The 26299-nt window shown below is 45.0% G+C and overlaps 1 protein-coding gene and 1 long non-coding RNA gene across 3 annotated transcripts in view; one reads left to right on the forward strand and one right to left on the reverse strand.

Moving 5' to 3' along the window:
• LOC139050826 (uncharacterized) overlaps nucleotides 1-26299 on the forward strand; it is a 139230-nt gene that overhangs the window by 88653 nt on the left and 24278 nt on the right. For both annotated transcript variants that reach the window (XM_070527601.1, XM_070527602.1), the window contains exons 5-7: nucleotides 8603-8706; nucleotides 10071-10156; nucleotides 21833-22061. In XM_070527601.1, the coding sequence (XP_070383702.1) occupies nucleotides 8603-8706; nucleotides 10071-10156; nucleotides 21833-22061 (419 nt within the window). The remainder of the gene's footprint in view (nucleotides 1-8602; nucleotides 8707-10070; nucleotides 10157-21832; nucleotides 22062-26299) is intronic.
• Nucleotides 8742-23679, reverse strand: LOC139050827 (uncharacterized). Its single transcript, XR_011509098.1, has 3 exons — nucleotides 23558-23679; nucleotides 10778-10865; nucleotides 8742-9579 (listed from the first exon to the last, which is right to left on the reverse strand). It is a non-coding gene; the product is annotated as an uncharacterized lncRNA (long non-coding RNA).

The raw sequence follows: 26299 nt of genomic DNA on the forward strand, positions 1-26299 counted from the left end.
CACAGAATAGGGACCACATTTTATTTAGGCCCTTCCAAGATATGGTTAAATTACCCTCATTCTGCAAAGACCACTCATTCGCATAAATGTGGTCCAGCGGCCGCGCTCAATATAACGTCCAGTACTTTTACCGGTCATACGCGTCACGCTGCGGCAGAGCCGCACCCTGGCTAACAAATGAATGTAGCGTCCGAAATCAACGTTCGCTTCTGGAGAATGCCGCTTGGGAAAGCACGGTCTTCGGGATCTAGTTTTTTGTTTTTGTTGTTAGTGAGACTTAGTCTTAGCTGGAAAGACGGCTGGTGTTTAAACACTATTTATTTCCATCAAAGTACCTGGGTGTGCTGTCGCTTTTATCAAGCATATAGAGGGATTTCAGGTGGACTAGGCGCAAACATTCGCTGGCGGACACGAGCAATCAGCGCGCAGCATGTGCAGCTCCATCTGCTTGCAAAGGCGGACCGCGTCTACAGGTAACTGCGAGACCCGCCGAGCAGAAATTGCTGATCACCGCCTATGTACACGCTTCTTGCGGCGCTAAGTGTTGTGTTTAGGAGGCTATGCGACCACATCTTCAATCAGCGGTAAACATTTCTTTGTACCGTATCGAAAAAGGGTGGCAAAACGCGATGATGGCTCGTTTGCTACGGCAGCTGCAGCTTTGGCAGAAGTGAAATAGGCGTACTGCTCGCATGCACGTGCAAACAAATAAATAGGGCCATGCTCTGTATAGAATTTTCAATACACAGCCCACTTACAGTTACAAATTATTCAGTTGTGCACCCAAGCAAGCATTCGCGAGATCGGCGCTGCCGTACTACTACCGCTGCTAAGGTCAACAGAGCAATCACACGTAGTGTTCTGAAGAAATGAACCTCTACCAGCGGCCGTAGGTTCTGCATTTGTTAGTGCGCGGTCTTTATTGCATTAGATTATTTTCGTAAAGTAAGAGAGGGAAGGCATAATAACAAGACCGGAAGTCCGAAAAGGCCCAGCTCCCCCCCCCCCTTGCTCTTTACCTGGAGAGGCCAGGAAATACTATATCTTACAGTTACATTATCTATCTCTAGCATGTCTTAACTGATAATCACTGTATGCACTCTATCTTACCTGGATGTGCACTCGAAGGAGTGCAGAGCTAACATAGAGTGCACATACAGGTAACATCCTGCCGTAAGCACAAAGGACACATACTACACGAAAGAATATGTTTCAATTCAATTGCATTCTTTATTTGCACATATAGAACATACACAAATAGCAAAACTAGTTGGACCCACAGCCACAGCCTAGCTGTGGGTCCAACACACAGCCTAGTTGCGGGTCCAATGAAAAATGAATAATAATTGCAAGTACAAAGGAAGAAAGATACATCACGTGCATACACATATTTGTCGCATACCATTAAATTGCATGAGTATACATAATGAAATACGAAACAGTGAAAAACATGTGGTACTGTTAAACATTTCTAAGTAAACACATAATACATTAGTTAGGTGGATTTCAGGCAAGTTCCTGCATAATTATGAGCATACATTATTAATCTCGACAAAATTGAAGCACTAGTTAGATATGCTCAGAAGGTTTCAGCGAGTTAGTAAAGAAAAGAAAGGAAATCAAGATTGTTCACATTGAAAAGCATTATTGAGGCTAAGCAAGTATTTCTTAAGCACGGATGTAAAATTATTTGCTTGTGTTGTTTCTGCTGGTAGACCCTGAAATCTATAGCAAACTTTGTCCGTAAATATTTTTAGTTGGAGGAAGATTAAAATTACCGCACGTTTGATTTCTGGTAGCACGAAACGATGACTAAAATGTAGAAACTTTAAAAGGCAGGTTGTATTTAACAATGTCGAAGGCACGCGTGGCAATTTTTAATTCGTGAATCTTATCATACGGCAAAACATTCATTCTATTAACTAAGATCAGACTTGTTTCATCGCAATATGAATGGGTAATTATTCTCAGGGCCCGCTTTTGAAGTTTGCGTACAAGTTCAAGGTAAGTTTTGTGTGTCGCACCCCATGATTCATTACAATATGTGATATGGCCATGGATGAGTGCAAAATATAAAATACGCAGTGTCTTATTATCGAGATTATGCCGTACTTGTGGAAGGGCATAGCATCCTGATTGGAGCTTTTCACAAACTGCGCTTGTTTGTTCTTGAAAGTGCAGATTTCTGTCGAAAATCACGCCAAGATATTGAAACGAGTTTACTTCGTGAAATCGCAAATCGTTTATTTCTAAATCTAATGATTTAGCAGGCAAGGTAGTGTTACGAGTTGGAAATAGCACATATTCGGTTTTATTACCGTTACTCGTAAGTTTGTTCATTAAAAACCATTCACTTGCTTTTTTCAACTCTTCGTTTGCTTTAGTTTTCAGATCAGAAATTTTGTCGGCTGTTACTCAATACAAGTGTCGTAGACGTACATAAGGGCGTCACTTGTACCAAAAATAAGTGGGAAGTCGTTAATGTTTAAAAAAAATAAAAGGGGTCCAAGGACGGATTCTTGAGAGACCCAGTGCGCGTACGGTTAAGTGATTATTTCAAATTGTTAAAGGGAAGCTGAAGAATCTATCGAATTCTGTAAGACGCTCATATACGGATGCGGGAACTTTTTAAACCATGTAGGTAAAATTTGGGGGTTTTGTTTCAATTAGGAGCGATGTAATCATCGGTTGAAATTGCGCTGTAGCTCCGCCCCCCGTTGAGTGAGCGAGCGGAGCGGACACCGGAAACCGCGGTGCTGTGACGTCAACTCTGTTTCGTTCCTTCGCAGCGTCGACGACCGTGCCTGACCTCGCTTGTTTCTGCGTGCGTGCCATCGTAATCTGCTTCGATCGACCCTGCATTCCTTTGTTGGTGCGTCTGCGTGTATGTAGAGTGGTAGTCAACGTGCGTGGTAGTCAACGTGAGTGGTAATGAACGTGAGTGGTAGTCAACAGATGAAGGTCACTACACGTACTGCATGAACCGGGAAGCTTTTCACGCGCTTAAACCGTCTTTGTAGATTGCCGACAGCTTGGACAGCGCACAAATGCCGACGATCGCATCCCCGCTTACGTTCCACGAGGAGGCATGCAGGAACACAACACTACAGTTGTTTGACCGGAAGCGAGCTCACTAGATCGGCGAAAGATCGGCGAGATCACTAGATCGCTTTGCAAAAAACATACTCACCAAAGAGCATTTCCAACACAAGGAGATCCCAAGACTTTGCTTTCGTTCGCGTCGAAAGCACTGCTCGCACCAGCATCGTTTGCTTCTTCGAGAGGCCGGCTCTTCGCAATCGGCTCGTACATGTAAGGAGTAACGCCGAACTCCTCACGAAAACGCAGTCTCTCTAAATTTTCCATTACCGTCTCCGAAAAACAGTACCAAACTACCTGGCACCGCGCTTCATGTGTAGCGGCAGCGGTCGGTTACTAAAGTTGATGTCACGAGGCGCACCGACCAATCACAGGCGGAAACGAGACGCGCGAGCTGGGCGTGCCCGCTGCAGCACTTTTCGTCGAAATAAAATATAGTTGCGCTTTCTTTCGCTCAATTTCGATACGATATTCGAATTCGGAGGGTTGATAACCGTTATGTACAGATGTTCACTAATTTTTTCTGGAAAACGTTTCAGCTTCCCTTTAATTCTGACTACTTGCACCCGTTCATAAAGGTAGTCAGTAAGAAGATCTAATGAGCAACCGCGAAAATCACAATGTTGTAGTTTGTGTAGGAGTATGCTGTGATCAACTGTATCGAAGGCTTTTTATGGCCTGGAATATGACACAGACAAGTATATTATTTTTCAAAGCTACAATAATCATTTGAATTAATGTTAAAACTGCTGTCGAAGTTGAATGATTCGGACGAAAGCCATGTTGCTGTGGGCACATAACCTTGCACTTATGAATAAATTTGTGGAACCGATGCGTTAGAATTTTTTTCAACTATAGTAATAATGGCACTGGGCACGGATATTGGCCTGTAATTTAAAGGGTCACTTCGGTCTCCATCTTTCAAGATAGGGATCACCTTAGCCATCTTCAGTTGAGACGGTTATCTAGAGCACTTCACGGAGTGATAGAACAGGTGGCACAATATTGGCCCTAATATATCTGTAGTCTCTGTTAGCATTCGAATAGAAATACCATCTAGTCCAGAGGGTTTAGAGGCTGACATCTTACTATTTCCATAACGTCTTCAAGTTCACTGGTATACATAACGAAAGTGTTAGGTACGGGACTCTGAAAGATAGGTATATTTTCTGATTTACTAAACTTTTCAGCCAGGGATGGACTCATACATGCGAAGTGTGTGATAAAATTATCTGCAACATCTTTATCAGTGGCTTCAGGAATTACAGTTATCTTGCGTTGTTTTCCTATGATCTCGTTTTTAATTTCCCACAGCTTTGTTGTGCTACCAGCGGTATGTGTAATTAGATGAACATAATACGCCCTTTTACGTGATCGAATCATAGCGACAGATATATTCCGCTGTACATTAAATTGCTGTAAGTAGTATATATTAACTTTATTAGGCGCCACTTTTCATGCCAGTATTCCTTGGCCTTACGTGTTTGAAGTATGTACTCTGTGATACAAGGGCACATGGGTGTACCATGTTGACTCTTCGAGGCCTTGCGATTACTCCTATCTACAGCGATATTGAGATACGCACATAGATTAGTTATTTCAATGTTGATATCCTTGTTGAATATTTCACTGAATTTAATGCGAAGGATTTCTTCTCGTAATACTTTGTAATGTACTTTCATTGCAATGCTGTTTCTTATTTCCTTGGCACTAGTTGGATGATCTAAAGCGGAAAGATAGGTAGAATATCAGAGATGGGCTCTATGTAAACGCCTCCGATAATCCGAGTGTCTAGATTTGTGAATGCGTGGTCAATTAAAGACGAAGGCGCCTTAGTAATACGCGTCGGTGGAGTAATTAAATTACGATAGCTTTAAGATTACAACAAATAGCTGTATTCACGGTTATGCATGCTATATGTGTTTATGTTCATCTCGCCTACTGTATTCACTGGTTCATTTCGCTGCTTTGACAGAGCGCAGAAAATTGTTTCCAGCTTATCAAGAAATGCTACGAGGTTACCGCTCGGTGGCCGATAAACTGTACCAATGATGACGTATGAAATGAAAATAGAGTCAAAGTCATAGCAATGATATGTCGCCGCTGCAATTTTACGATATATTATCTTTTACAAACAATGCAACGCCACCCCCACGTTAACGTGAGTCGCCCGATCAGTCATGTTCAGTAACGTGGAAGACTGTTTATTTCAGTTTTCCACAGCTACGTTTAAGTTGTTGCAATGACACTGAACGAAGGTGCATGTAGGGACAGGAAAGCAGAAAGCACGTCTACGTTTTGGTTACTACTACGCATATTGAAATGAAGAACTGATGTAGATTTTGCTGAATCTGTTTCATTGAATAAGGCATTGTTAACGAATAGGGTGCGCAGTTATAAAAAATATTAAACTATTTCTGGCAAGTCTTCTTTACGTGTTAGATGCATTACTCCGGAGTTGTCAGATTACCGCATTTGTATTTTCCCCTCAGAAATCCATACAAATTTCTATCCTTTCTCTCGTTATTGTTGGATGTCTTTTCCAAGCAAGATTTTGTTTTCAGGGCTCAAGTGTTCGTTTATGTAAACTGGATCGCTATTCCGAAAATCCAGCATGGCTGTATTCAGTAGCCTCATTTGGCTGCCTACAACAGTTTGTCATGAACTGATCTGGATCTGAACTTCACAACCACGTTTGAAGGCGCATTGTTCTTCGATGGGACGTGGTGAGCTACGTCAATGTCACCATCACGCAGCTGGACGCACAAGGAAGATGCAACTTTTGCTATTGTTCCGAGGACGTCTTCATTGTCAACCTTTGGTACACCTCTTAATTCAAGGTTATTGAGGCTGCTGTACTGCTTTAACTCAATAAGCTGATTTGTCGTTTCCTGCAGCTCTTTGTTTAATCTTAGGTTCCCATTCTTGCATTCCAGGCCCTGGTTTTTCATTTAGGTAAGCTCAAGTCGAAGGCTTTTTATTTCTTTGCGGTAATCTTCAAAGTTTTCGTTCTCGTACCCGATTGATTGGCTGATGGAATTGAGCTCAGCTTTCATGAGTTATTCGTCGCATTCATTTTGTTCATATCCTTTGTTCAGGTCCCCCATTGCTTCAACAAATTTCGAGGTCATCTCAACGAGCACCTTTGATACCTCTTTAATGCTAGCTAGCCCCTTTTCAAACAAGGCTTCAGCAATATCCGACAGAGGTTGCCAGAAGCTATTTCTACAGTTAACTACGCACACTTGCAAACCTTAACACAACCGCGTAAACACTATAGACAGGCACTGTGGTACACTGTGGCAGCAGTGACAGCGAAACTTCAAAAGAGGTTTAAAGAGGCAAAAAAAATGAATGCTAACCTGCAGTGTGAAGCAGGAACCGTTTAGCAGATGTGCAGTACATGCTGTCACTGCTGCCAAATGATTTCACTCCCGAGCATTTTCTTCTGTATAGGCTGTAAGTTGGTCACGAGGTCCTGGTGTTCAGCGCCATTTGAACAGGAACGATCCGGCTTTGCGCAGTTGCGCAGCTAAGTAGTTCGTCACCTTTATCGTAGGCCGGCTCACCAGTGATGCTGATACGGTTTTCGGGTTTCGTGAGCAGCAAACCGACAATGTGAAGCAGGAACCGTTTAACAGATGAACAGTCGATGCTGTCACTGCGGCCAAATGTCTCTCCGGAGCATTGCCGTCTTTATAGCCTGTAAGTTGGTCACGAGGTCCTGGTGTTCAGCGTCGTTTGAACAGGAATGATCCGGGCTTGCGCAGTTGCCCAGCTCAGTCGTTCGTCACCCTTATTGTAGGCACGTTCACCAGCGATGCTGATACGGTTTTCGGGCTTTCATGGGCGGCAAATCTGCAATGTGAAGCAGGAAGCGTTTAGCAGATGTACAGTCAATGCTGTCACTGCCAGAAAATGATTCCTCGAGTCGTATGAAAGGATAACTAAAGATCCAGTACATATGAAGTATGTTTCCTCAAGTTTCCATGAAATACAAGGGAACAGAAAGACCACGTAGGGCACAAGAAGGAAACATACATGAAACATAAAGGTCATGGCCATTTTCACAGGGGTGCCTCCTACTCAGCTGAGCAGGAGGCACTGTGGTAGCTTCAGTGTGAAGCTTCAGCATGCTGACACCACGAGAACAAGCCATGAAAACAGTACGAAACTTTGGACGATAGGTTATGTGCGCCTCTATCAACATTTGCTTTAGCTCTGTGCCTGCAGCCATGGCGAGGCCATAACCGCTATTGTAGAAGCGCATCCTCTAGTACGTTCTAGCACGCCGACTACCAGTCATGCCGGAATCCTGACCCGTGTATCTCAATATAAGCGATAAAATTGATGACACGAAATCACAGCATGTGCTGCTGAAAACTGCTTTGGATGTATGTTAACGGTGCAGCTGTTGATACGCAAAGTTCCATCGCTGGCCGCTTGAAAAGGAAAGAGTTTGACTGAGGATGTTCAAGTAACGTGGCAGGCCATCACCCATGCTTGCGGAGGTGGTTCCGTGAATTGACGTCAGGAGATTGGAATGAAGTCACAGTGGAATGATTTTGCATTATATCGCTAGTGCTCTCATGTTCTTGGGTGATTTTTTATGAAAAATGGTTGCCATTGTGCTGCTCGATGTTGTTGGAGCCGGTGTTCCCTGGCTGCCACAGTACTGGCGGCATCGGAAAGGCGTTCCGTTAATGCTACAAGTTAATCCTTCGAACCAACGGCAGCTCCGTTTGGAAGAGTGTTTGACGGTAAAACAACGAGCTTAATACAGGAGTAGGTGCAATGAATATTAGGCCTGCCAAATGCACGTAATATCCACTCGTCTTGTCTTGTCTCCTCTTGTGTCGTCAACTCGTCTTGACCTGTTCTGCACATGCTGGGTACTTAAGGGGAATTACCAGATATGTTAATGTGGTAGCATACTGCTACCCAGGACTGAAGAAGTATAATGTTCGTTAGGTATGGGCATAAAAGTGCAGGACAGCCTACTAGGAACTCGTACACATAGTTACTTCGGAATCGAGTGCTTGCATTTCTCGAGTCCAATGTTTCGTTCGAGATAAACACCGATGCATCTAAATACATTCCTGGTGCATCCTAATGCTGTAAGCTGGGTAAGCGAAATAATACGCTTAATACTACCACTAATTGTATTTCTTGAAAACCATTGTATGATACAGTGTTTTGACTCACCGTTGTTAAGTTTTCTCGCCATTTCCGCATAAGGTTCTTGTTGCTAAAGCTATTTGTAACTTGTGCACAAATTGTTACAAAACTTGCTCAGCTTCTACCGTTCCTCGAAAAAGGAAATGTAAAACAAAAAACGAAAACGCTTCCTAGGAATAAAGAAAGTTTTCCAGGAAAAGCAATCTGGCAGAACAATACATGAAATCCTCAGAAAATTAAGCAGATGTAAAGATAGAATGTGCTCAATCTACGTCTTTGTTGACTCATTCGCTGTACAATCACGTTTCCTGTTTCCTTTTCACAGGTTTCAAATGGGACATCACCCTCCAGAATGAGCACCAAAAACTTCTCTCTCTACATTTAACATATGAGAATCCGGCAGCGGAACTAAAAGTATCAGACTATTGGGTAAGCTTCCCTTTGCATTAGATATATTCAAAATTACGACATAGCAATAATTTTTTATATGAAATGTAAAAATAAAGAAATTTTATTTGTCCTCCTCAAGGAAATAAACGCGAATTTTTTTTAATGCCTGCGGAAATCTTCATGTGCATATCCCGTTTCTAAAAGCGGCATAATATCTGTAATATCTTTGCTGACAATGTAGTTTGTGTTAAAAGCGGTGCTCGTTTTATTTATAATTGTTTTCCGTGTTTCGAAGCGAAGCTCTCCTGAGATACCGTTCCGGCATGCTCAAAGTGCTCGCATAAAATAGCGGTATGAAAGAGAGATATAGAAACGGGACAGGAGAGGCATATTGATGAACAGGATAAGATTCTCGTGTGCTACTCTCCTCTGGGGGAAGGGTAACGGGAAACGAAAGGCGAAAAGAACAGTGGGGAGAAAAAGTAAAGAAGCGAAAAAAAATTTAAAGAATGTCCTGAACGTCCATGAGAGTTACAGTGCCTCCAACAGGCCACTAGAACGTAAACGATTACAAGAGTGTCTTCACAGTCTTATGGTGTGACGACTGCATAGGTCGGCGTTCCAGGACTGTCTGCTCCCAAAACGACCGGTTATCAAGACGCACCCGCGCGGTTGGGAATGGCTGCCTGTGTCCGCTGGATCGGGCACAATGACAAAGAACTTGTTCGATAGTTTTCTCGTCGCCGCAGTGGTCAGACGGAGCGCCATCGTCCCAACCAATGCGGAAAGCAGACGACTTCGTAAATGCGACGCCGAGCCACGATTGGTAAAGTACCGTTGTCTCGGGTCGCCATAGTCCAGGTGTAGCATGAAGCTGCAGACAGGGGGATCCAGTCAATGTAGACGTGTGTGCTGGAAAGTTAAATGTGTACCACGATGAGTGTGACGCACCATATGCAAGACCTCGCAGTTGCGCTACTGAATCTGTTCTTTACAGCGGAATAGGTTCCATGCACGCCGTCTTCATGAGCACATAGACCAGCTTCATCGGCGCGTTCATTACCCATCTATTACTACGTCCTCAAAAAAAACTTTGAAACTTAAGAGCCCCAAAAGTGAGCACATTTTTAGAGGCAACAAAAGTGTCAGACAACGCAACGTTTTACGCGCCCCGCCTTGACAAGCCGAATAAACGGACATTTTTTTCTCAAGCGCTTCACCTCTTAATGTCTGAGATTATTATCTAAAGGAAAATTTAAAAGAAGTTGAGCCATTCTCTCGTGCAGTGTTATTTATTCGAAGCGAGTTTGTGCGATGAGCACTGAGATCTATGAACATTTAATTAGGGCGGTATGACATAAATTTTAATACCTGATATTCACTACGCGTGTTTTATTTTTTAGGGGACGAAGTCATACCTTGAAAAACAGTGGGTTCCAACAGGAACCGTTGGAGTTATCCAATGTGTTTTAGTAGAAAAATCTGCACCGTAAGTATTACGCTTATCCTGAATATAGAATTATGCTACACATCTGCTTTCTACGATTTCAATTAAAGGTGTTAAGCAACCGAAAAATGAGTTAGACAGAGCACTCACAATTATGATACGTTAGGTAAACATCCGTGATAGAGTCGCGTGTAAGGCCCTGAGTAGAGGGCCGTAATATTCTTTCTTCTAAGAGCTTGAGCGCCTACGTAACATTCAAATAAACATTCATGTCCGCTCTCTATATCCATTGCTAAAATACGCCTAGTCTAGACTGCTGAACTCCCGTCATAAGAGGACATATCACCAACATACTGAATAGAAACCCGACGAACGCCTACGCAAGAATGCATGCTTTATAGTATAAAACTTGTTTTATCATGACGCTCACGTGGAGATTGGTATTACCAAGCCCACAAACACTACACACACGCTGTGAGGACCACATACGTGGTCCTTATTAAAATAGAGTACCATGCGGAGGTACCAATACTGGAGTTCATGCAGTACTTTTTAGGAGTGGGCAAAAAAGGCTGCAGCAAGAATACCTATTCTTTTTCCTACTTCAGCGAGAAAGGTGGTCAAAGTCGTACAAACAAAACAGTAGGATTGTCATCCGCATACCTACATATCTTGGAGTTGGCAGCTGTTCCTAATTCGACTTCCAAGTGCCCGTTGTATTGTGCCAGCAAACCCCCGCTTAGCACGGACCCTGTGCAGGAAGCCATGGCAACGCATTATTTTTATGATTACAGACATCTTTAATTCGAAGTACGAATGCAGAAAAAAAGGACATCCGTAAGTTTGATCATGGCTATTCTTGCGTGAGTTCTGGAAACTTGAGTTGCCTTGCCATATATACGTCCTGATGCCTTCATGGAGAGGTCCAAGCAATGCATCGTAGGCTTAGGAACAACACAAGTCCTAAATGCCGGTTGAACAGGCACTTATTCGTGGAAACCATTCGCCTGCATGATAAAAGGGGTTAGTAATGGTGGCCGGCCGGCCGTAGTTCTTTCCCTACTCGATAATTTACAACTAGCTGCTTTATCTGTTTCTTTTAAGGGGAACAGGATTCTTTGCCTACTTTAGCCGTTTTGAATCTATCTATCTATCTATCTATCTATCTATCTATCTATCTATCTATCTATCTATCTATCTATCTATCTATCTATCTATCTATCTATCTATCTATCTATCTATCTATCTATCTATCTATCTATCTATCTATCTATCTATCTATCTATCTATCTATCTATCTATCTATCTATCTGTCTGTCTGTCTGTCTGTCTGTCTGTCTGTCTGTCTGTCTGTCTGTCTGTCTGTCTGTCTATCTATCTATCTATCTATCTATCTATCTATCTATCTATCTATCTATCTATCTATCTATCTATCTATCTATCTATCTATCTATCTATCTATCTATCTATCTATCTATCTACTGGCCTCTTACGACTTCTTTTCAAAATGTTTGGGCCAGTAGGTATGTGATCCTGGTAATGACGCCGTCGTGACTGCTATGTTGTCGCATATGCAGCTTCGTGATCTTAATATTGTCATGCCGTCATCCTTTCGCTTTCTCACCTGACCCAGTGCTCCAAGGTGTCTCATAGGTAACTGTCTACTGTATGTATGGCTACGTTGTGGTGACATCGACGGGTTCGTAGCATCGCGTCATTCCAGTTTTCTCATCGGACACTCGCCATCTCATCATCGTCATTCTATCTGCATCATTCAGTCGTCATGCATGCGCCATCCCCCAGCAAAAGTGACGCCTTCGTGCTCATTGAATAGTTGTCGTTCAAGCTTCGTTATCTGACTCGTGTCGTGCTGTCGTTGTCATGCCAACTACTGCGACGCAGTGGTCCAAGCTGGCTACTTGTTTGCGCAGCTAGGTATGTGTTCAGGGTGGTTATGCCATCGGGGTCGTTGCGTCCCCGCTTTGCCATCTTAGTCTCGCCTTGCCGTGATCACACTATCGTCGTCACACAGTGGTCGGCATGCCACCGTCGTCACGCTGTCGTTTTAACAACACAGCTTCTGTAACGTCACTTCGTCATTCCATCGACGTTAATCTTTCTTCGTCACTGTTTTATAATCATGAAGTCGTTATTCACTAGAGGTTATGTCGCTCTTGTCATGCCATAATCATAAAACATTACCTATCATGCCTCCATTCTCACACCGTCGTCGTGGTGCCGTCGTGGTCGTGTCACCATCGTCAGTGCAGCTTCGTGATCCGACTCTTGTCATGCAGTCTTCATCACCGCATCTTCGCTATACAGCTCTTCTGACGCAGTTAATGCCGCGTCATTCACATGATGCACTCCTCGGCACCATTTGCATCATGCCGCTGTGACGTATGTGCTTTCACTGCATAGTCGTCATGCTTTTGTCCTCATAGCGTTGTCGTGGTGCCGTCGTGGTCAATCCGTCATCACCGGTGCATCTCCGACATCCTACTGTCGTTATGTCGTCATTGTGATCATTTTTTGTCATACCGCTGTCGTCATGACGTAGTGGTCGTACCTCCTTCGCCGATCCCTCGACGTCTTTCCGTGTTTGTCATTCTATCGTAATCATGCAGTCTTCACTGAATCGTGATTATGCCATCGTCATCATTACGCCGTTATGGCACATATATTGTCATACATCCATTATCATACCGTCGTTGGAAAGCAGTCTTGGTGGTGCCATCGTTGCCATTCTCGTTTCCTCATCCGGTTGCCGTCACTTCATCGTTTTGACGCAGTCGCCGTCATGTTTTTTTATTTTTTTTTTGCAGATGTCTTCGTTATGCCTTTCTCATAATTTAAGAATCGAAATCTCCTTGTCGTCACGCTACTGTCGTTATATGCCTTCGCAGTTTCACCAAAATCATTCGTTCCTTCTCATTTCATCGTCAATCTCTTAACCTCACAGAGTAGTGGTCATGTCTCTATGCTCGGGGGCGACATTGGCTAGTGAGTGCCATAGGAAAATGGAATTGTATCAGGATACGTGGCATACAACCGAAGCAACAAAAGTCTCTGAGATACCACAACACGTGTTACACAAACGCGACTCCGGGAATTGGTCGGCCGCTACATTGCTCGATTGCTATTCCCACTGATATCGACAGTTATCGTGAGATGAGTTGTGCATTATATTTTTGTACGTTTACATTCATGTCTTATTGCATCCCGCTTTCTTGTTCGAATTTCTGTTCCTCGAACAAAACCACTTGCTAGTATTCCGCATTTACGTTTTCGTCTTCCGTTGGGGCTCATCAGTTCGCTGTTTGTCCAGTACATTATATTGTTCAATCAGCTGAATTTAGCACTCTTGTTCATTATATTTCTTCTACAGCGGGCCCTTCTGTAGCTTTAGTTTTTCCCGTGCAGCGTCGTATAGGATTAGTACACAAAACTTCTGGTTCCGGCTTATGTCCATACCCTGCTCTTGTTCGCCATGAAGAACTATGTCCTCTTTCCGAAAGTAGCATTCCTCTTCGGTTCTGTACCGCATTCTCTGAACCAGGGTCTCATTTTGTGCCGCAATCTCCGAGCCGAAGATCCGCATCAGGTATGCCTCCTGAACAACTCACGGTACGCGTTCAAGAAGCACCTGCGGCACAATACCATCGAACGTGTCGCCTAGAACTTTGGTGTGCAGGCCAGCCACTTGATTGTGGCTCACACCTTTCCCGCTCCTGTTCAGAAGAAACCTGTACCTTAACCCACCAATCAGGTTGTCACCCAAATTGGGAGCGCGAAGTTACCAACAGAAGCAAGGGAAATCCTCGAGAACGTTTAAAGTTCTGCCTGCCCCCGAGATTCACAATAGTAAAATTTTCGCCTTCATTCGGAACAAGGCGGCTGGGCCGAAATCCAAAAGTGAGGATGACAAATTAGTCCTGGAGGGCACAGACGTACTGCATAAGATTCAATCATCTAAAGTGCGACTGAATCACCCAGCCACGCCATAGTCTGTGGATGATAGGCAGAAGTGGTGCAATGGAGAGTACGGCATGCAGTAAGGAGCATGTCAACTACATCAGAAAGGAAGACACGTCCTCTGTCGCTAAAATTTCCCAGGGGCGCACCACGGCGATGTACAAAGTGTTGCAATAGAAAACACGCAACATCGCGGGCTGTGGCGTTTGGTAGGGCAGCTGTTTCTGCATAGCGCGTAAGGTGATCTACAGTGACAACAATCCATCAATTCCCAGCAGGTGCGCAGGGTAAAGGCCCGTAGAGGTCGATGTCTACGCGGTAAAATGGTCGCGAGGGGCGGGATTGGCTGCAAGGGATCACAAGGACGCCGGGCAGGAGACTAGCGGCGTTGGTATTCTGACGTGAGCGGACGTACGTCTGACCAAAGGTGTACGTCCCAAGCCAATAAAAGCACAAGTGGAGCCTGGTGCACGTTCAGAAGAGGGCAGCGTGGGCGCGTTGTGGGTCTACATGGAACGCGGAGATGGTCAGAGACGACTAACAACCTCTTTCGATCGCTGATAGTGCAGTTGTGGCGATAGAGCAATCCATCCCTCACCCGCAAAGTGGGAAGCTTGACGGCAGAGAGTACGGGAAGGGCGAGTCGCCGTGGAGTCAGGTAAGCAGTCCAAAAGAGCCGCAATCCACGGAACTTTGGGCTGCACCGCAGCGATATCAATGGGCGCTCGTGACAAAAACACCGAGCCAATGGCAGAAAGCCAAACCGTGCCACTTGACGTAGAGGGGCGAGAGAGAGCGTCTGTGTCGGTGTGTTTGCGGCCAGATGGATAAATAACGCGCATGTCGAAGTATTGTAACCGGAAGGCCCAGCGGGAGAGGCGGCCTGATGGGTCTTTGAATGGCGACAGCCAACACAGGGCGCGGTGGTCCTTAACGACATCAAAGGGACGGCCGTGGAATTATGATAGAAATTTTCCGAGGGTCCAAATTATAGCTAAGCACTTCTTATCAGTGACGGAGTAACTGGATTCGGCATTGGTTAGTGTCCTATTGGCGTAAGCTACTACATATTCAACGTATCCACTTTTGCGCTGACCAGGCATGGTGCTCCATGTCCTATTCCGCTGGCGTTTGTGTGAAGTTTAGCTGGAGCTATGGGGTCGAAATGGCGCAGCATAGGATGCGAGCGAAATGAGCAGACGGCGCTCGCGATGTGAGCGGATGGCGCAATGTGGTAAGCGTGTCGTCGCAACCTAGGGACCCGGCAGAAAGGCCGGTGTCGCCTCGCAGGAGTTGAGTTAACGGAGCAATGATAGAAAGAAATTCTTCATAAAAGGATGAAAGTACGAGCAGAACCCAATGAAGCTTTCAAGTTCCTACAGGGTAGCCGGTTTCGGGAAATTGGTGACATCGCGAAGCGTAAAGCATCGCGTTAAATGCCCTATCGGAATCACTTGTCTGAGTATTGTAAGTTGCTTGGCTCAAAGCGAAATTTTTTCATATTGAGTTGGAAGTCCGCGTTAATTAAGCACTGCAAGACTTGCTCGATACGGCACAGGTGGCAGGCAAAGTAAGGAAAAAAGACAACCACGTTCTCAACGTAACATAAGCACGTCTTTCTTTTTAGACGACGGAGGAGATTGTCCATCATCCGTTCTTAAGTATCAGGAGCATTGCAAAGACCAAACGGCGTAACGAGAAATTGATACAGACCATCTGCTGTTACAAAAGCAGTCCTTGGGTGATCGGCTCGAGCCATGGGCGCTTGCGAATAGCCGGAACTTAAGTGTAATGAGGAAAAGTAGTTCGCTTCTTGCAAATAATCGAGGGCGTCGTCAATGCGCACCAAAGGACGTACGTCTCTGCGCGCTATCGTGTTAAGACGGCGATAGGCCAAGCAACACCGGATGGACCCATTTTTTTTTTCTTCACAAGCACCACAGGACGCGCTGGGACAGTTTGAAGGTTGTACAACTCCGCGGTGAAGGATATCGCTGACTTGGTCTTGAATAGCACGGCGCTCTGTGGGTGACACGCGACAAGGTCGTCGGCGCAGCGAAGCGTGGCCACCCGCATCAATCTCGTGATACACCGCTGATGTGCGGTCCGAAGCCGCTTGTTGACAGTCCAATGAAGAGGAGTACTTGTGAAGCAGCTTAAGAAGCTGGGAACATTGTGCGAGGCTCACGTTTGTATCCATAGAACTGCCAAAGACGTCCCGTGGACACAGGGGGCAAGCAGGAGAACAAGCCAGTGTACAGATTTCGGAGCAGGGGCCATCAACAAGTACGTCGAAGTTGATTATAGAGTCGATGCGCTCGAGACGTCCGATGCACTCACCGTGACAAAAAGTGAAGGGGGAGGCATAACCGTCGGAGCAACCATATGTGTGAAGCTCCCGTTGACAGAGATGACAGCGAAAGGAAGAGGAAATCGTCGATGAACAAAAATGCGCCGCGGTGTAAAAAGAGCAATGGTATCTGTAACAGCATTGGAGCAGGCACTCGAAATCACATATGAGTGCGGAGGTATCGCAGTGTCGTGAGCAACGAGCAGCTTGACGCCGGAATCATCAGCATCATGATGTTAGGCGTCAGGAAGCGGCGAAAAATTCGACTTCGGTGCGAGAACAGTCAATGACGGCGGTGTGATCGGAAAGAAAGTCCCACCCCAACATTAGGCATGAACGTGAAGACAGAACGAAAAATTCGACCGTGTGCATGAATACTTGAATGGCTATGCAGCTATTGCATGCAGCAACAGGGGTAATATTCCGTGCGCTTGCTATAAGGAGCGATAGGGCAGACAAGGGTTTCGTTACTTTTCTTTGCGAGCGATAAAGTTCTTTGGTAATTACAGAAACGGTAGCTCCTTTGTCGACTAGTGGAAGTGCAACACTTGAACCTACAGATACTTCAATAAGGTTTGTCCGAGAATAGCGAACCATTCTTGTCTCGGGAACTGCGGCGACTAGTTTTGCTGTCAGGGAAGAGTTGGACGACGACGCATCGTAACTCTGACAAAGATCAGTGACTTCGATGATGGTCTGCGTGTTTTCCTATAGAACAATTGGAAAGGCGTCGTCTTCGATGGCCTTCAAACTATGAAAGCTCATATCGGATTCGGTCATTGGTGCATTGACGCGGTTGCAAATTTCGACAACCTTTTCAATGTAGTCGAATGTCTCATCGGGCTGCTGGGAACGCTTATGCAACCGCTGTTCGGCACGATCTTTCCGCATCGTGTGGCAACCGAAACTTGGGTGAAGCTCGTCTTGAAGTTGAACCAGGGGAGAAGGTCAGCTTCGTGGTTGCGGAACCACACGACGTTACGACCGTGAGGTAGAAGGCTGCGTTGTTCAGCTCTTGATCATCGCCCTATTTGTTGTGGGCACTCCCGCGTTCGTAAGATAAGAGCCAGGCTTTGACGTCGTTTTCGTCAGAGCTACCGAACAATGCTGTATCCCTTTGAAGCAACGAGCCGGAACAGAGATCGTTGGACGAGGCCTGCGTAGGTGTTTGGCTCGGGTCGTCAGGCATGATGGGAGGCAACTTCTCGCTACAGAGTTCCAGTATGAGGATAATCTAGCAACCTCCACCAAATACATCATCATCATCATCAGCAGCAGCAGCAGCCTGGTTACTGCAGGGCGAAGGCCTCACCAATACTTCGCCAAACACCCCGGTTATGTACTAATTGTGGCCATCTCGTGCCTGCAAAATTCTTAATCTCATCCGCGCACGTAACTTTCTGCCGCCCCCTGCTACGCTTCCCTTCCCTTGGAATGCAGTCCGTAACCCTTAATAGCCATCGGCTATCTTCCCTCCTCATTACATGTCCTGCCTATGCCAATTTCTTTTTGTCGATTTCAACTAAGCTGTCCTTAACTCGCGTTTGTTCCTTCACCCAATCTGCTCTTTTCTTGTCCCTTAACGTTACGCCCATCATTGTTCTTTCCATAGCTCGTTGCGTCGTCCTTAATTTAAGTACGACCCTTTTCGTAAGCCTCCAGATTTCTGCCCCGTACGTGAGTACTGGTAAGACGCAGCTATTACACACTTTTCCATTGAGGGATAGTGGCAAACTGCTGTTCATGATCTGAGAATGCCTGCCAAACGCACCTCAGCCTATTCTTATACTGATTATTTCAGTCTCGTGATCCGCATCCGCGATCACTACATGCCATAAGTAGATGTACTCCGACAACTTCCAGTGCCTCGCTACCTATTGTAAACGGCTGTTCTCTTCCGAGACTGTTAAACATTGCTTTAGTTTTCAGCAGGTTAATTTTTAGACCCACATTTCTGCGTTGCATTTTCAGGTCAGTTAGCATGCATTGCAATTGGTCCCCTGAGTTAATAAGCAAGGCAACATCATCAGCGAATCGCAAGTTACTAAGGTATTTTCCATTACCTCTTATCCCCAATACTTCCCAATCCAGATCTCTGAATACCACCAGGAAACAGGCTGTGAATAGCATTGGAGAGGTCGTATCTCTCTGCCTGACGCCTTTCTTTATTGGGATTTTGTTGCTTTCTTTATGGAGGACTACGGTGGCTGTGGAGCCACTATAGATATATTTCAGTATATTTCTATACGGCTCGTCTACACCCTGATTCCGTAATGCCTCCATGACTCCTGAGGTTTCGACTGAATCAAACGTTTTCTCGTAATCAATGAAAGCTATATATAAGGGTGGTTATATTCCGCACATTTCTTTATCACCTGATTGATAGTGTGAATATGGTCTGTTGTTGAGTAGCCTTTACGGAATCCTGCCTGGTCCTTCGGTTGACAGAAGTCGAAGATGTTCCTGATTCTATTTGCGATTACCTAAGTAAACACTGTTTAGGCAACGGACAGTAGCTGATCGGTCTATAATTTGTCAAGTCCTTGGCGTCCCCTATCTTATGGATTAGGTTTGTGTTAGCGTTTTTCCATAATTCAGGTACACTCGAGGTCATGGGACACTGCATATAGTGGGTGGCCAGTTTCATTAGAACAATCTCTCCACCAACCTTCAACAAATCCGCTGTTACCTGATCGTACCCAGCTGCTTTCCCTCTTTGCATAGCTCCCAAGGCTTTCTTTACTTCTTCCGGCGTTACTTGTGGGATTCCACATCTACGTCTAGACTAATCCACATCCACGTCTAGACTAATCTCTCTTCCATTGTGGTCGTGGGTGCCACTGGTCTGTATAATTATATATACAACTCCTCAGCCACTTGAACTATCTCATCCATATTAGTATTGATATTGCCGGCTTTGTCTCTTAACGCGTACATCTGAGTCTTTCCTATTATTAGTTTCTTCTTCACTGCTTTTAGGCTTCCTCTATTGCTGATAGCGTGTTCAATTCTATCTATATTATACTGCCTGATGTCAGCTGTTTCACGCTTGTTGATTAACATGGAATGTTGTGCCAGTTCTATTCTACCTGTAGGGTTAGAGGCTTTCATACATTTGCGTTTCTTGATCAGATCCTTCGTCGCCTGCGATAGCTTACTCGTATCCTGTCTAACGGCGTTACAACCGACTTACAGTCCACATTCTTTAATGATGCCCACAAAAGTGCGGTTCATTGCTTCAACACTAAGGTCCTCGTCCTGAGTTAAAGCCTAATAGCTGTTCTGTAGCTTGATCCGGAATTCTTCTATTTTCCCTCTTACAACTAACTCATTGACCGCCTTCTTAAGAACCAGTTTCTTCAGGTCCCTCCTCATGTTTAGGCAAATTCGAGTTCTTACCATCCTATGGTCACTCCAGCGCACCTTGCCGTGCACGTGCATGTCTTGTAGGATGCCAGGGTTAGCGCCGATTATAAAGCCCATTGCGTATCTAGTCTCGCCATTCGGGCTCCTCCACGTCGAGTTTCGACTTTCCCGCCGGCGGAAGAAGGTATTCATTATCCGCATAATATTCTGTTCTCCAAATTCTACTAATAACTCTTCCCTGCTATTCCTAGAGCATATGCCATATTCCCTCACTGACTTGTCTCCAGCCTCATCTTGCCTACCCTAGCTTTGAAGTCGCCCATCAGTATAGTGTATATACATCAGTATATAGTTTATAAATCTGTAATGCGGTTTAATGAACAATGACGTAACATGACGTAATAACGTAACACGACACGCAGCCTGGCCTCTTGATCAGGCGTTGGGCACCCAGCGCGAGCTCTGTTATCGAGCGAGGCGTTGACAATGCGCCTGTAGTTCACGCCTGTCTTCTTCGCTACAATATTTACAGTATGCGAACATATATTTAGAGGTAGGCAAAAAGGAGAGAATACGGAAGCCGTAGGGCAGGGACCTACTTTTTTGGTAATACAATACCCGATGTCTGTCACGACCCTCCACTGCACAACTCTAAATTTGACACTCAACACCAGTGCGACAGTTTTCGTGCGGTCGCGTGCATGTCTCCTTTCCCTCGGTTAGTCCGACCCCCGACACGGAAAACAGATTTCGCAGCAGTTAGCACGGGTCAACTCGCTCGACTCAGGCATACCGAGGACGTTATATTCTTGAAGTCTGCTCCCAGCTCTCCTCTTGTAATTGTGTCTAAATGAGCAGTTATGCAGCTGGCGTTACACTACAATAACCGCTGCGCCTGTCGTTGTCTGTCCAAGTGAGTAATACACTGTTAATTAACATGTACCAAATTTAGCTGTGAAACAAACCACTTACACCAGACATATCCCATAAAAAGGTCGGAGCTATGTGCCTGCAGTTGCTGCACAGCATAGCAATGAAGAGTTCGCACCTTCCCTCGTTATGTAGGCCGCCTTCAGAAAGGGCATACTTGCAGAGTTCCTTTGGAGCGTAGTTCAGGATGCAGAAACAAAGAGTTGCGATTTGCCGACAATAGAACAGCGATGATCGAGACGGCTTTGATGGAACAAACACTGGCTCCGACCATAATAAACGTCGACATAAACGTATTCAGTAGACAAAGGCGTAGTAGCTTTACACAGGCACTGACTGCAGTCTCGCGACAAGGCCTATTAACCCATAATTTATCACCAACATTCTTTCTACAACAATGTTCAGTAATGCCAGATGGCGGCACTGTGCGTCACAAAGAGTGTTTATTGTCCTTTATTTCGAAAAAATTATACGCCCCATTACTCGAAAATCTGGCGTGGTCAGTGACGGCGTGACCAAGCGATCATAAAAAATTGACGAAGGCGCAAAGAGGAAAAAGCCATCATGAATCCTGTGACTGACACCTGATTTCTCATGGAGGTTCCTGTACACAAAGAAGTGGCTCTGAAAAAAAAAATCGGAACAATTGGTATGGGTGGAAATAGAAGACGGGCCTCCGTGGTGCGGGATGGGCCCTCTTCCCCGACGCCACAGTGGAGCCACGTTTCTGGCTGACTAAAGGCGTGGCCTAGTGGGTGCACGACTGGACACTTGTCGGCGAGGCCGATAAGGAGAAGGTGGCTCCACGTCATGAGCGTGTGAAGTATGGGTGGTGCCTCACACGCGTCCTCAATCGAAAAAATTTCACCAAAGGATGTATAATGCTTCGCATTCGCACACCTGGGTAGCCTTAAGTGTTTCTGGCCATTATTTTTCTTCTGTCATCTGGTATAGTTTTGACGCACTCCCCACGCATACACAGGTACCGATTTTTGACGTTGCCTTATTTAATTGTTCTAACGAGCTTGCGGAACCGTTTCTTTTAATCAAGTGTGAAGAATTTTGTTACAGCAGAGCCCATTTCTCTATTATTGCAGGCATTGGTTACAACTTAGAGATTATAGGAACAATAAGCACAAAGTGGAGTTCCAAAGCGGCGCTTTGAAGCAGGACTCTGAGCTCTGCTATAATATACGCCTATCACCCGTAGCATACATTGTGACTACTAGTTTTGACTTCACCTCCACGGCCATATACGACTCTAATGGTGCCAATTACATTCAGGTCGAATTCTCCCCTGCTGTGTACATCAAGCGCTACGATATGGTAAGTATCTTTACATTTCGCAGATCGCATATCGCAGTTTCTGCAGGCATGAAGAGCACGCGCGTCACCTGTTTTGGGGGCCGCGGTTTCGCTACGTTATACACAAACACGCTACAAGCAGGCTTTGTCGCTTTCAAAGCAAGAACACTGACCACATCTTGGCCGGCGCGGACGAGGATAACGCCCGCGAAGCACAGGGCACGGCGATGCTGATCGGCAAATACTTCTGGTCATTCCATTTATATTTGTTGCACAGGGCCTGCACGCGGTGTCAGCGGGGCGCAATCAGTATCGCAAATTTAGCCAAACAAGGCAACTGTCATCCACAACCTAGCAGGGCCTTATATCACTGGCACGAGAGTTCCACTCCACTAGACCAATCTTAGGTTCCTGACGTCCCCGGAGGCCGCAGGTATAAATGGGCAGGTTCCCGTGGGACTTTTCAGATGGCGCGGCGGCGATGATGGGCAAAGATCCCTAACTACGCCATTTACCTTCGTTGTGCAGTTTATTTACCGCTGTTCAGTGCGTAGTTGCGATAAGTCTACAGTTATTCTGCCCTGCCCGCACACGCGCTTGTGCAGTGGGTATCAGGGCTTTTGCTCTAGCAAGCTAGTTCTTCGCGCTGTCATCAAAGAAATTTCTGGACCTTCGGTGGACGAAATGTTTAAGAACTTCATGAAAGGCCAAGAAGCCATATGGTCTAGCATTTTTTTACCTGAAGCCCTGAAAGCCTTTTGCCCTTGAAAATACTAAGAGTTCTGAAACTATAAAAACCGCTTTTCAAACATTGAATGAAAGACACGGTCGGCTGATCGATGTGTAACGGTTACAACAGATCCACGAACAGCTATGGATGCAGTACAGGGGACTCTGAAGTCATCGCACGTCAAGCTACACTTTTTACTTTAGTAGACTTTGTAATCTTGGTGTACTTGGAATTCCGAGCAACCTTAATGAATCGGGGTAAGCTTTTCTCAAGAACAACCTGCTTCATGAGAAGTTAGGCGTAAACTGCCTATCTGTTATCGGCATATATTGTCTACGAAAACGGGCGCCAAAAAGGCTCATTAGATTACGCTTCCAGGATTTCAGAGAAAAGGAACTAGAGCGCAAAGCTCGCAAGTTCAAAATAACAGGTATGTATGTACAAAACGATTATTGCGCTGAAACACTTCGAAGGCGTAAACTGATTTGACAACGCTCAAAGTTGGACAGAGATGAAGGAAAGGTGAAAAGTCTAGTTCATGTCAAACTTCGTATCATTGATGACTGTCGGATGACGCGCAAAGAAATTTCACAAAGAAAAAAAGAAACGCCGTGACAAAGTTACGCAGGTAAGGACCAATGCGCTACACTCACGTTTGCTTCCTTTAAACAACACAAGTATATTCAACAAAAGCTGCCTGCCTCTAATACTTTTACTTAAGATACACATGTTTGTGTAATCTGTGAAAGTTAACTGTTGAACGCTATTAGTGATTCCAAAATCATACCATCGGGATAGAGCTTGCATCGGCGAAACCTTGACAAAATCGAGAAAACCTTACGATGCATCACAAGTTCTGTTCAAGGTCCCATTTACAACAGCTATGCGAGGGCTAACCTAGAACACGTCGTTATTCTGAGGAACCTACATAATAAAGGCGAAAATGCACAGCTGGACCGAATTCACAGAAAGCCACTGCGGTATATTTTCAATACCGCACATATGACTCGTCCACACGATTTTTGCCTCACGATTGTATTTGTTTGCAGGAGACTCGCTGGAAATAAGCAAACGCGTTTTTGCCATACCTATGTAACTGGCAATAATAAACTTACCATCCCAGCATGTGTAAAGCCCCACACAACTAAGAAAGTCTCCATGCTCGAAATAGAGCACCTGCACCTTTTTTCATCAAGACAAACGCATTTAGCAGCAGTTTCTTTCGCAAACTGCATCATCACGATAACGTTAAGGGCCCTATGTCGAAGAAAAGCCGGCGTTGGTGCACCGCGTCGAGCGTCGACAGTCGTTTCGCGAAAAATCGTTCCGAACAATGCACACCCTAGCCTGCGTGTAACGGAGGGAATTTACTGAAGTAATTGAATTTCTCAAATAAAGTGCGTCATAAAAATGCTAAAGAAGTACCTACGCACAACCTGCAGACGTGATACTGTCGGATTGCAAGACGACTATACAAGAAAACATAATTCTGTTAACCGGAAACTCAAACGCAAACACGTTTTCTAGCGTTTCTACCATTCGTAGTCGAAAGCTCAGCCGTCATGGAGGCGTTACGGAATCAGGGGTGTGGACGAGCCGTATGTAAAAATACTGAAAGATATCTATAGCGGCTCCACAGCCACAGTAGCCCTCCATAAAGAAAGCAACAAAATCCCAATAAAGAAAGGCGTCAGGCAGGGAGATGCGATCTCTCCAATCATATTCACAGCGTGTTTACAGGATGTATTCAGAGACCTGGATTGGGAAGAATAGGGGATAACAGTTAATGGAGAATACCTTAGTAACTTGTGATTCGCTGAAGATATTGCCTTGCTTAGTAACTCAGGGGACGAACTGCCATGCATGCTCACTTATCTGGAGAGGCAAAGCCGAAGGGTGGGTCTAAAATTTATTCTGCAGAAAACTAAAGTAATGCTTAACAGTCTCGGAAGAGAACAGCAGTTTACGATAGGTAGTGAGGCACTGGAAGTTGTAAGTGAATACATCTACTTAGGACAGATAGTGATTGCGGATCCGGTTCTGGAGACTGAAATAATCAGAAGAATAAAAATGGGCTGGGGTGCGTTTGGCAGGAATTCTCAGATCATGAACATCAAGTTGTCATTATCCCTAAAGAGAATAATGTAAAACACTTCTGTCTTACTAGTACTCAAGTACGGGGCAGAAACCTGGAGGCTTACGAAAAGGGTTCTACTTAAATGGAGGACGACGCAACGAGCTATTGCAAGAAGACTGATGGGTGTAACGTTAAGGGATAGGAAAAGAGCAGATTGGGTGAGGGAAGAAACGCGAGTTAATGACATCTTAGTTTAAATCAAGAAAAATAAATGGGAATGGCAGGGCATGTAATGAGGAGGGAAGATAAGCGATGGTCATTAAAGGTTACGGACTGGATTCTAATGAAAGGGAAGCGTAGCAGGCGGCGGTCGAAAGTTAGGCGGGCGGATAACATTAAGAAGTTTGCAGGCACGACATGGCCACAATTAGTACATGACCGGGGTAGTTGGAGAAGTATGCGAGAGACCAGGCTGATGATGATAACCATTCATAGAGCAGCGCGCCCCCTTTCTTGCAGCAGCTCCAGATGGCGCTCGCCTCCACGCAACGCGGCCAACGAAAGAGGCCGTGTTTCTACCACAAGGCCAGTATAGCGTTCGCCACAAGAGTTTCTTGGTAAACATTACGGTTACAGAAGCGGCAGTTTTCAGCGAGCGTGGGAAACAGTCAGGGATCTTCGAATGTTATCGCATTCCAGTCTTAAAGGCGAAGCTCCGAATTTTTATTAGAGGAGTGAATAATCTGTAACTATACTTGATGCTAATTATTTTGTTCGTGAACTGAAGCGCAATTTTCATTTTTGCAATATACTGTCCAGGTGCATGCTGTTGACCTGCTTCAGTTATATTGAGTAATTGGTTGTCTTTTCCTCTTGCTGTCTTCTTTGGTACAACTGAAGGTACAACTGTGATACAACTGTGTTTGGTACAACTGTGTTTGGTACAACTGTGAATCATGCAGGAGGGACTCCTGCATGATTCACAGAAGTGGTTAACAATATATTGAAAGAAAAATAAATAAACATTTAGGCGACCGCTAAGCTTCATCTTTCAGATTGGAACGTGACAGTGTTTAAAGATCCCGGAGTCTGTTTCTTATGCTTCCCGGAACTGCAGCTTATGTAACCGTAATTTTCACCGGGAAATGCTGGTGGCGAATGCTATGCAAGGCGAACTTTCTCGTAGAAACGCGGCCTCTTGCCTGGCCGATACCGGGGGTTGTGCACAGCTTGGCCAAAAAATTACATAAGTTTCAGGTTTATGTTATTTGGTCGTGCTTTCAATATTTAACTATGAGAAGATTTGACATGAAAAGCATGGGCTGTTGGTGTTTAGTTTCATAAGATTTGTGCGTAGGCTATCATCATCAAAGTTCCGAGAAATAACTTTGTCAGAAATGTAAGACAATGTGGATTAACTTCAGGTATAGAATGGTTCGGTATTGAAACCCT

The sequence above is a fragment of the Dermacentor albipictus genome, chromosome 10, assembly GCF_038994185.2.
Source record: "Dermacentor albipictus isolate Rhodes 1998 colony chromosome 10, USDA_Dalb.pri_finalv2, whole genome shotgun sequence".
In the NCBI taxonomy this organism is placed as follows: Eukaryota; Metazoa; Arthropoda; class Arachnida; order Ixodida; family Ixodidae; genus Dermacentor; species Dermacentor albipictus.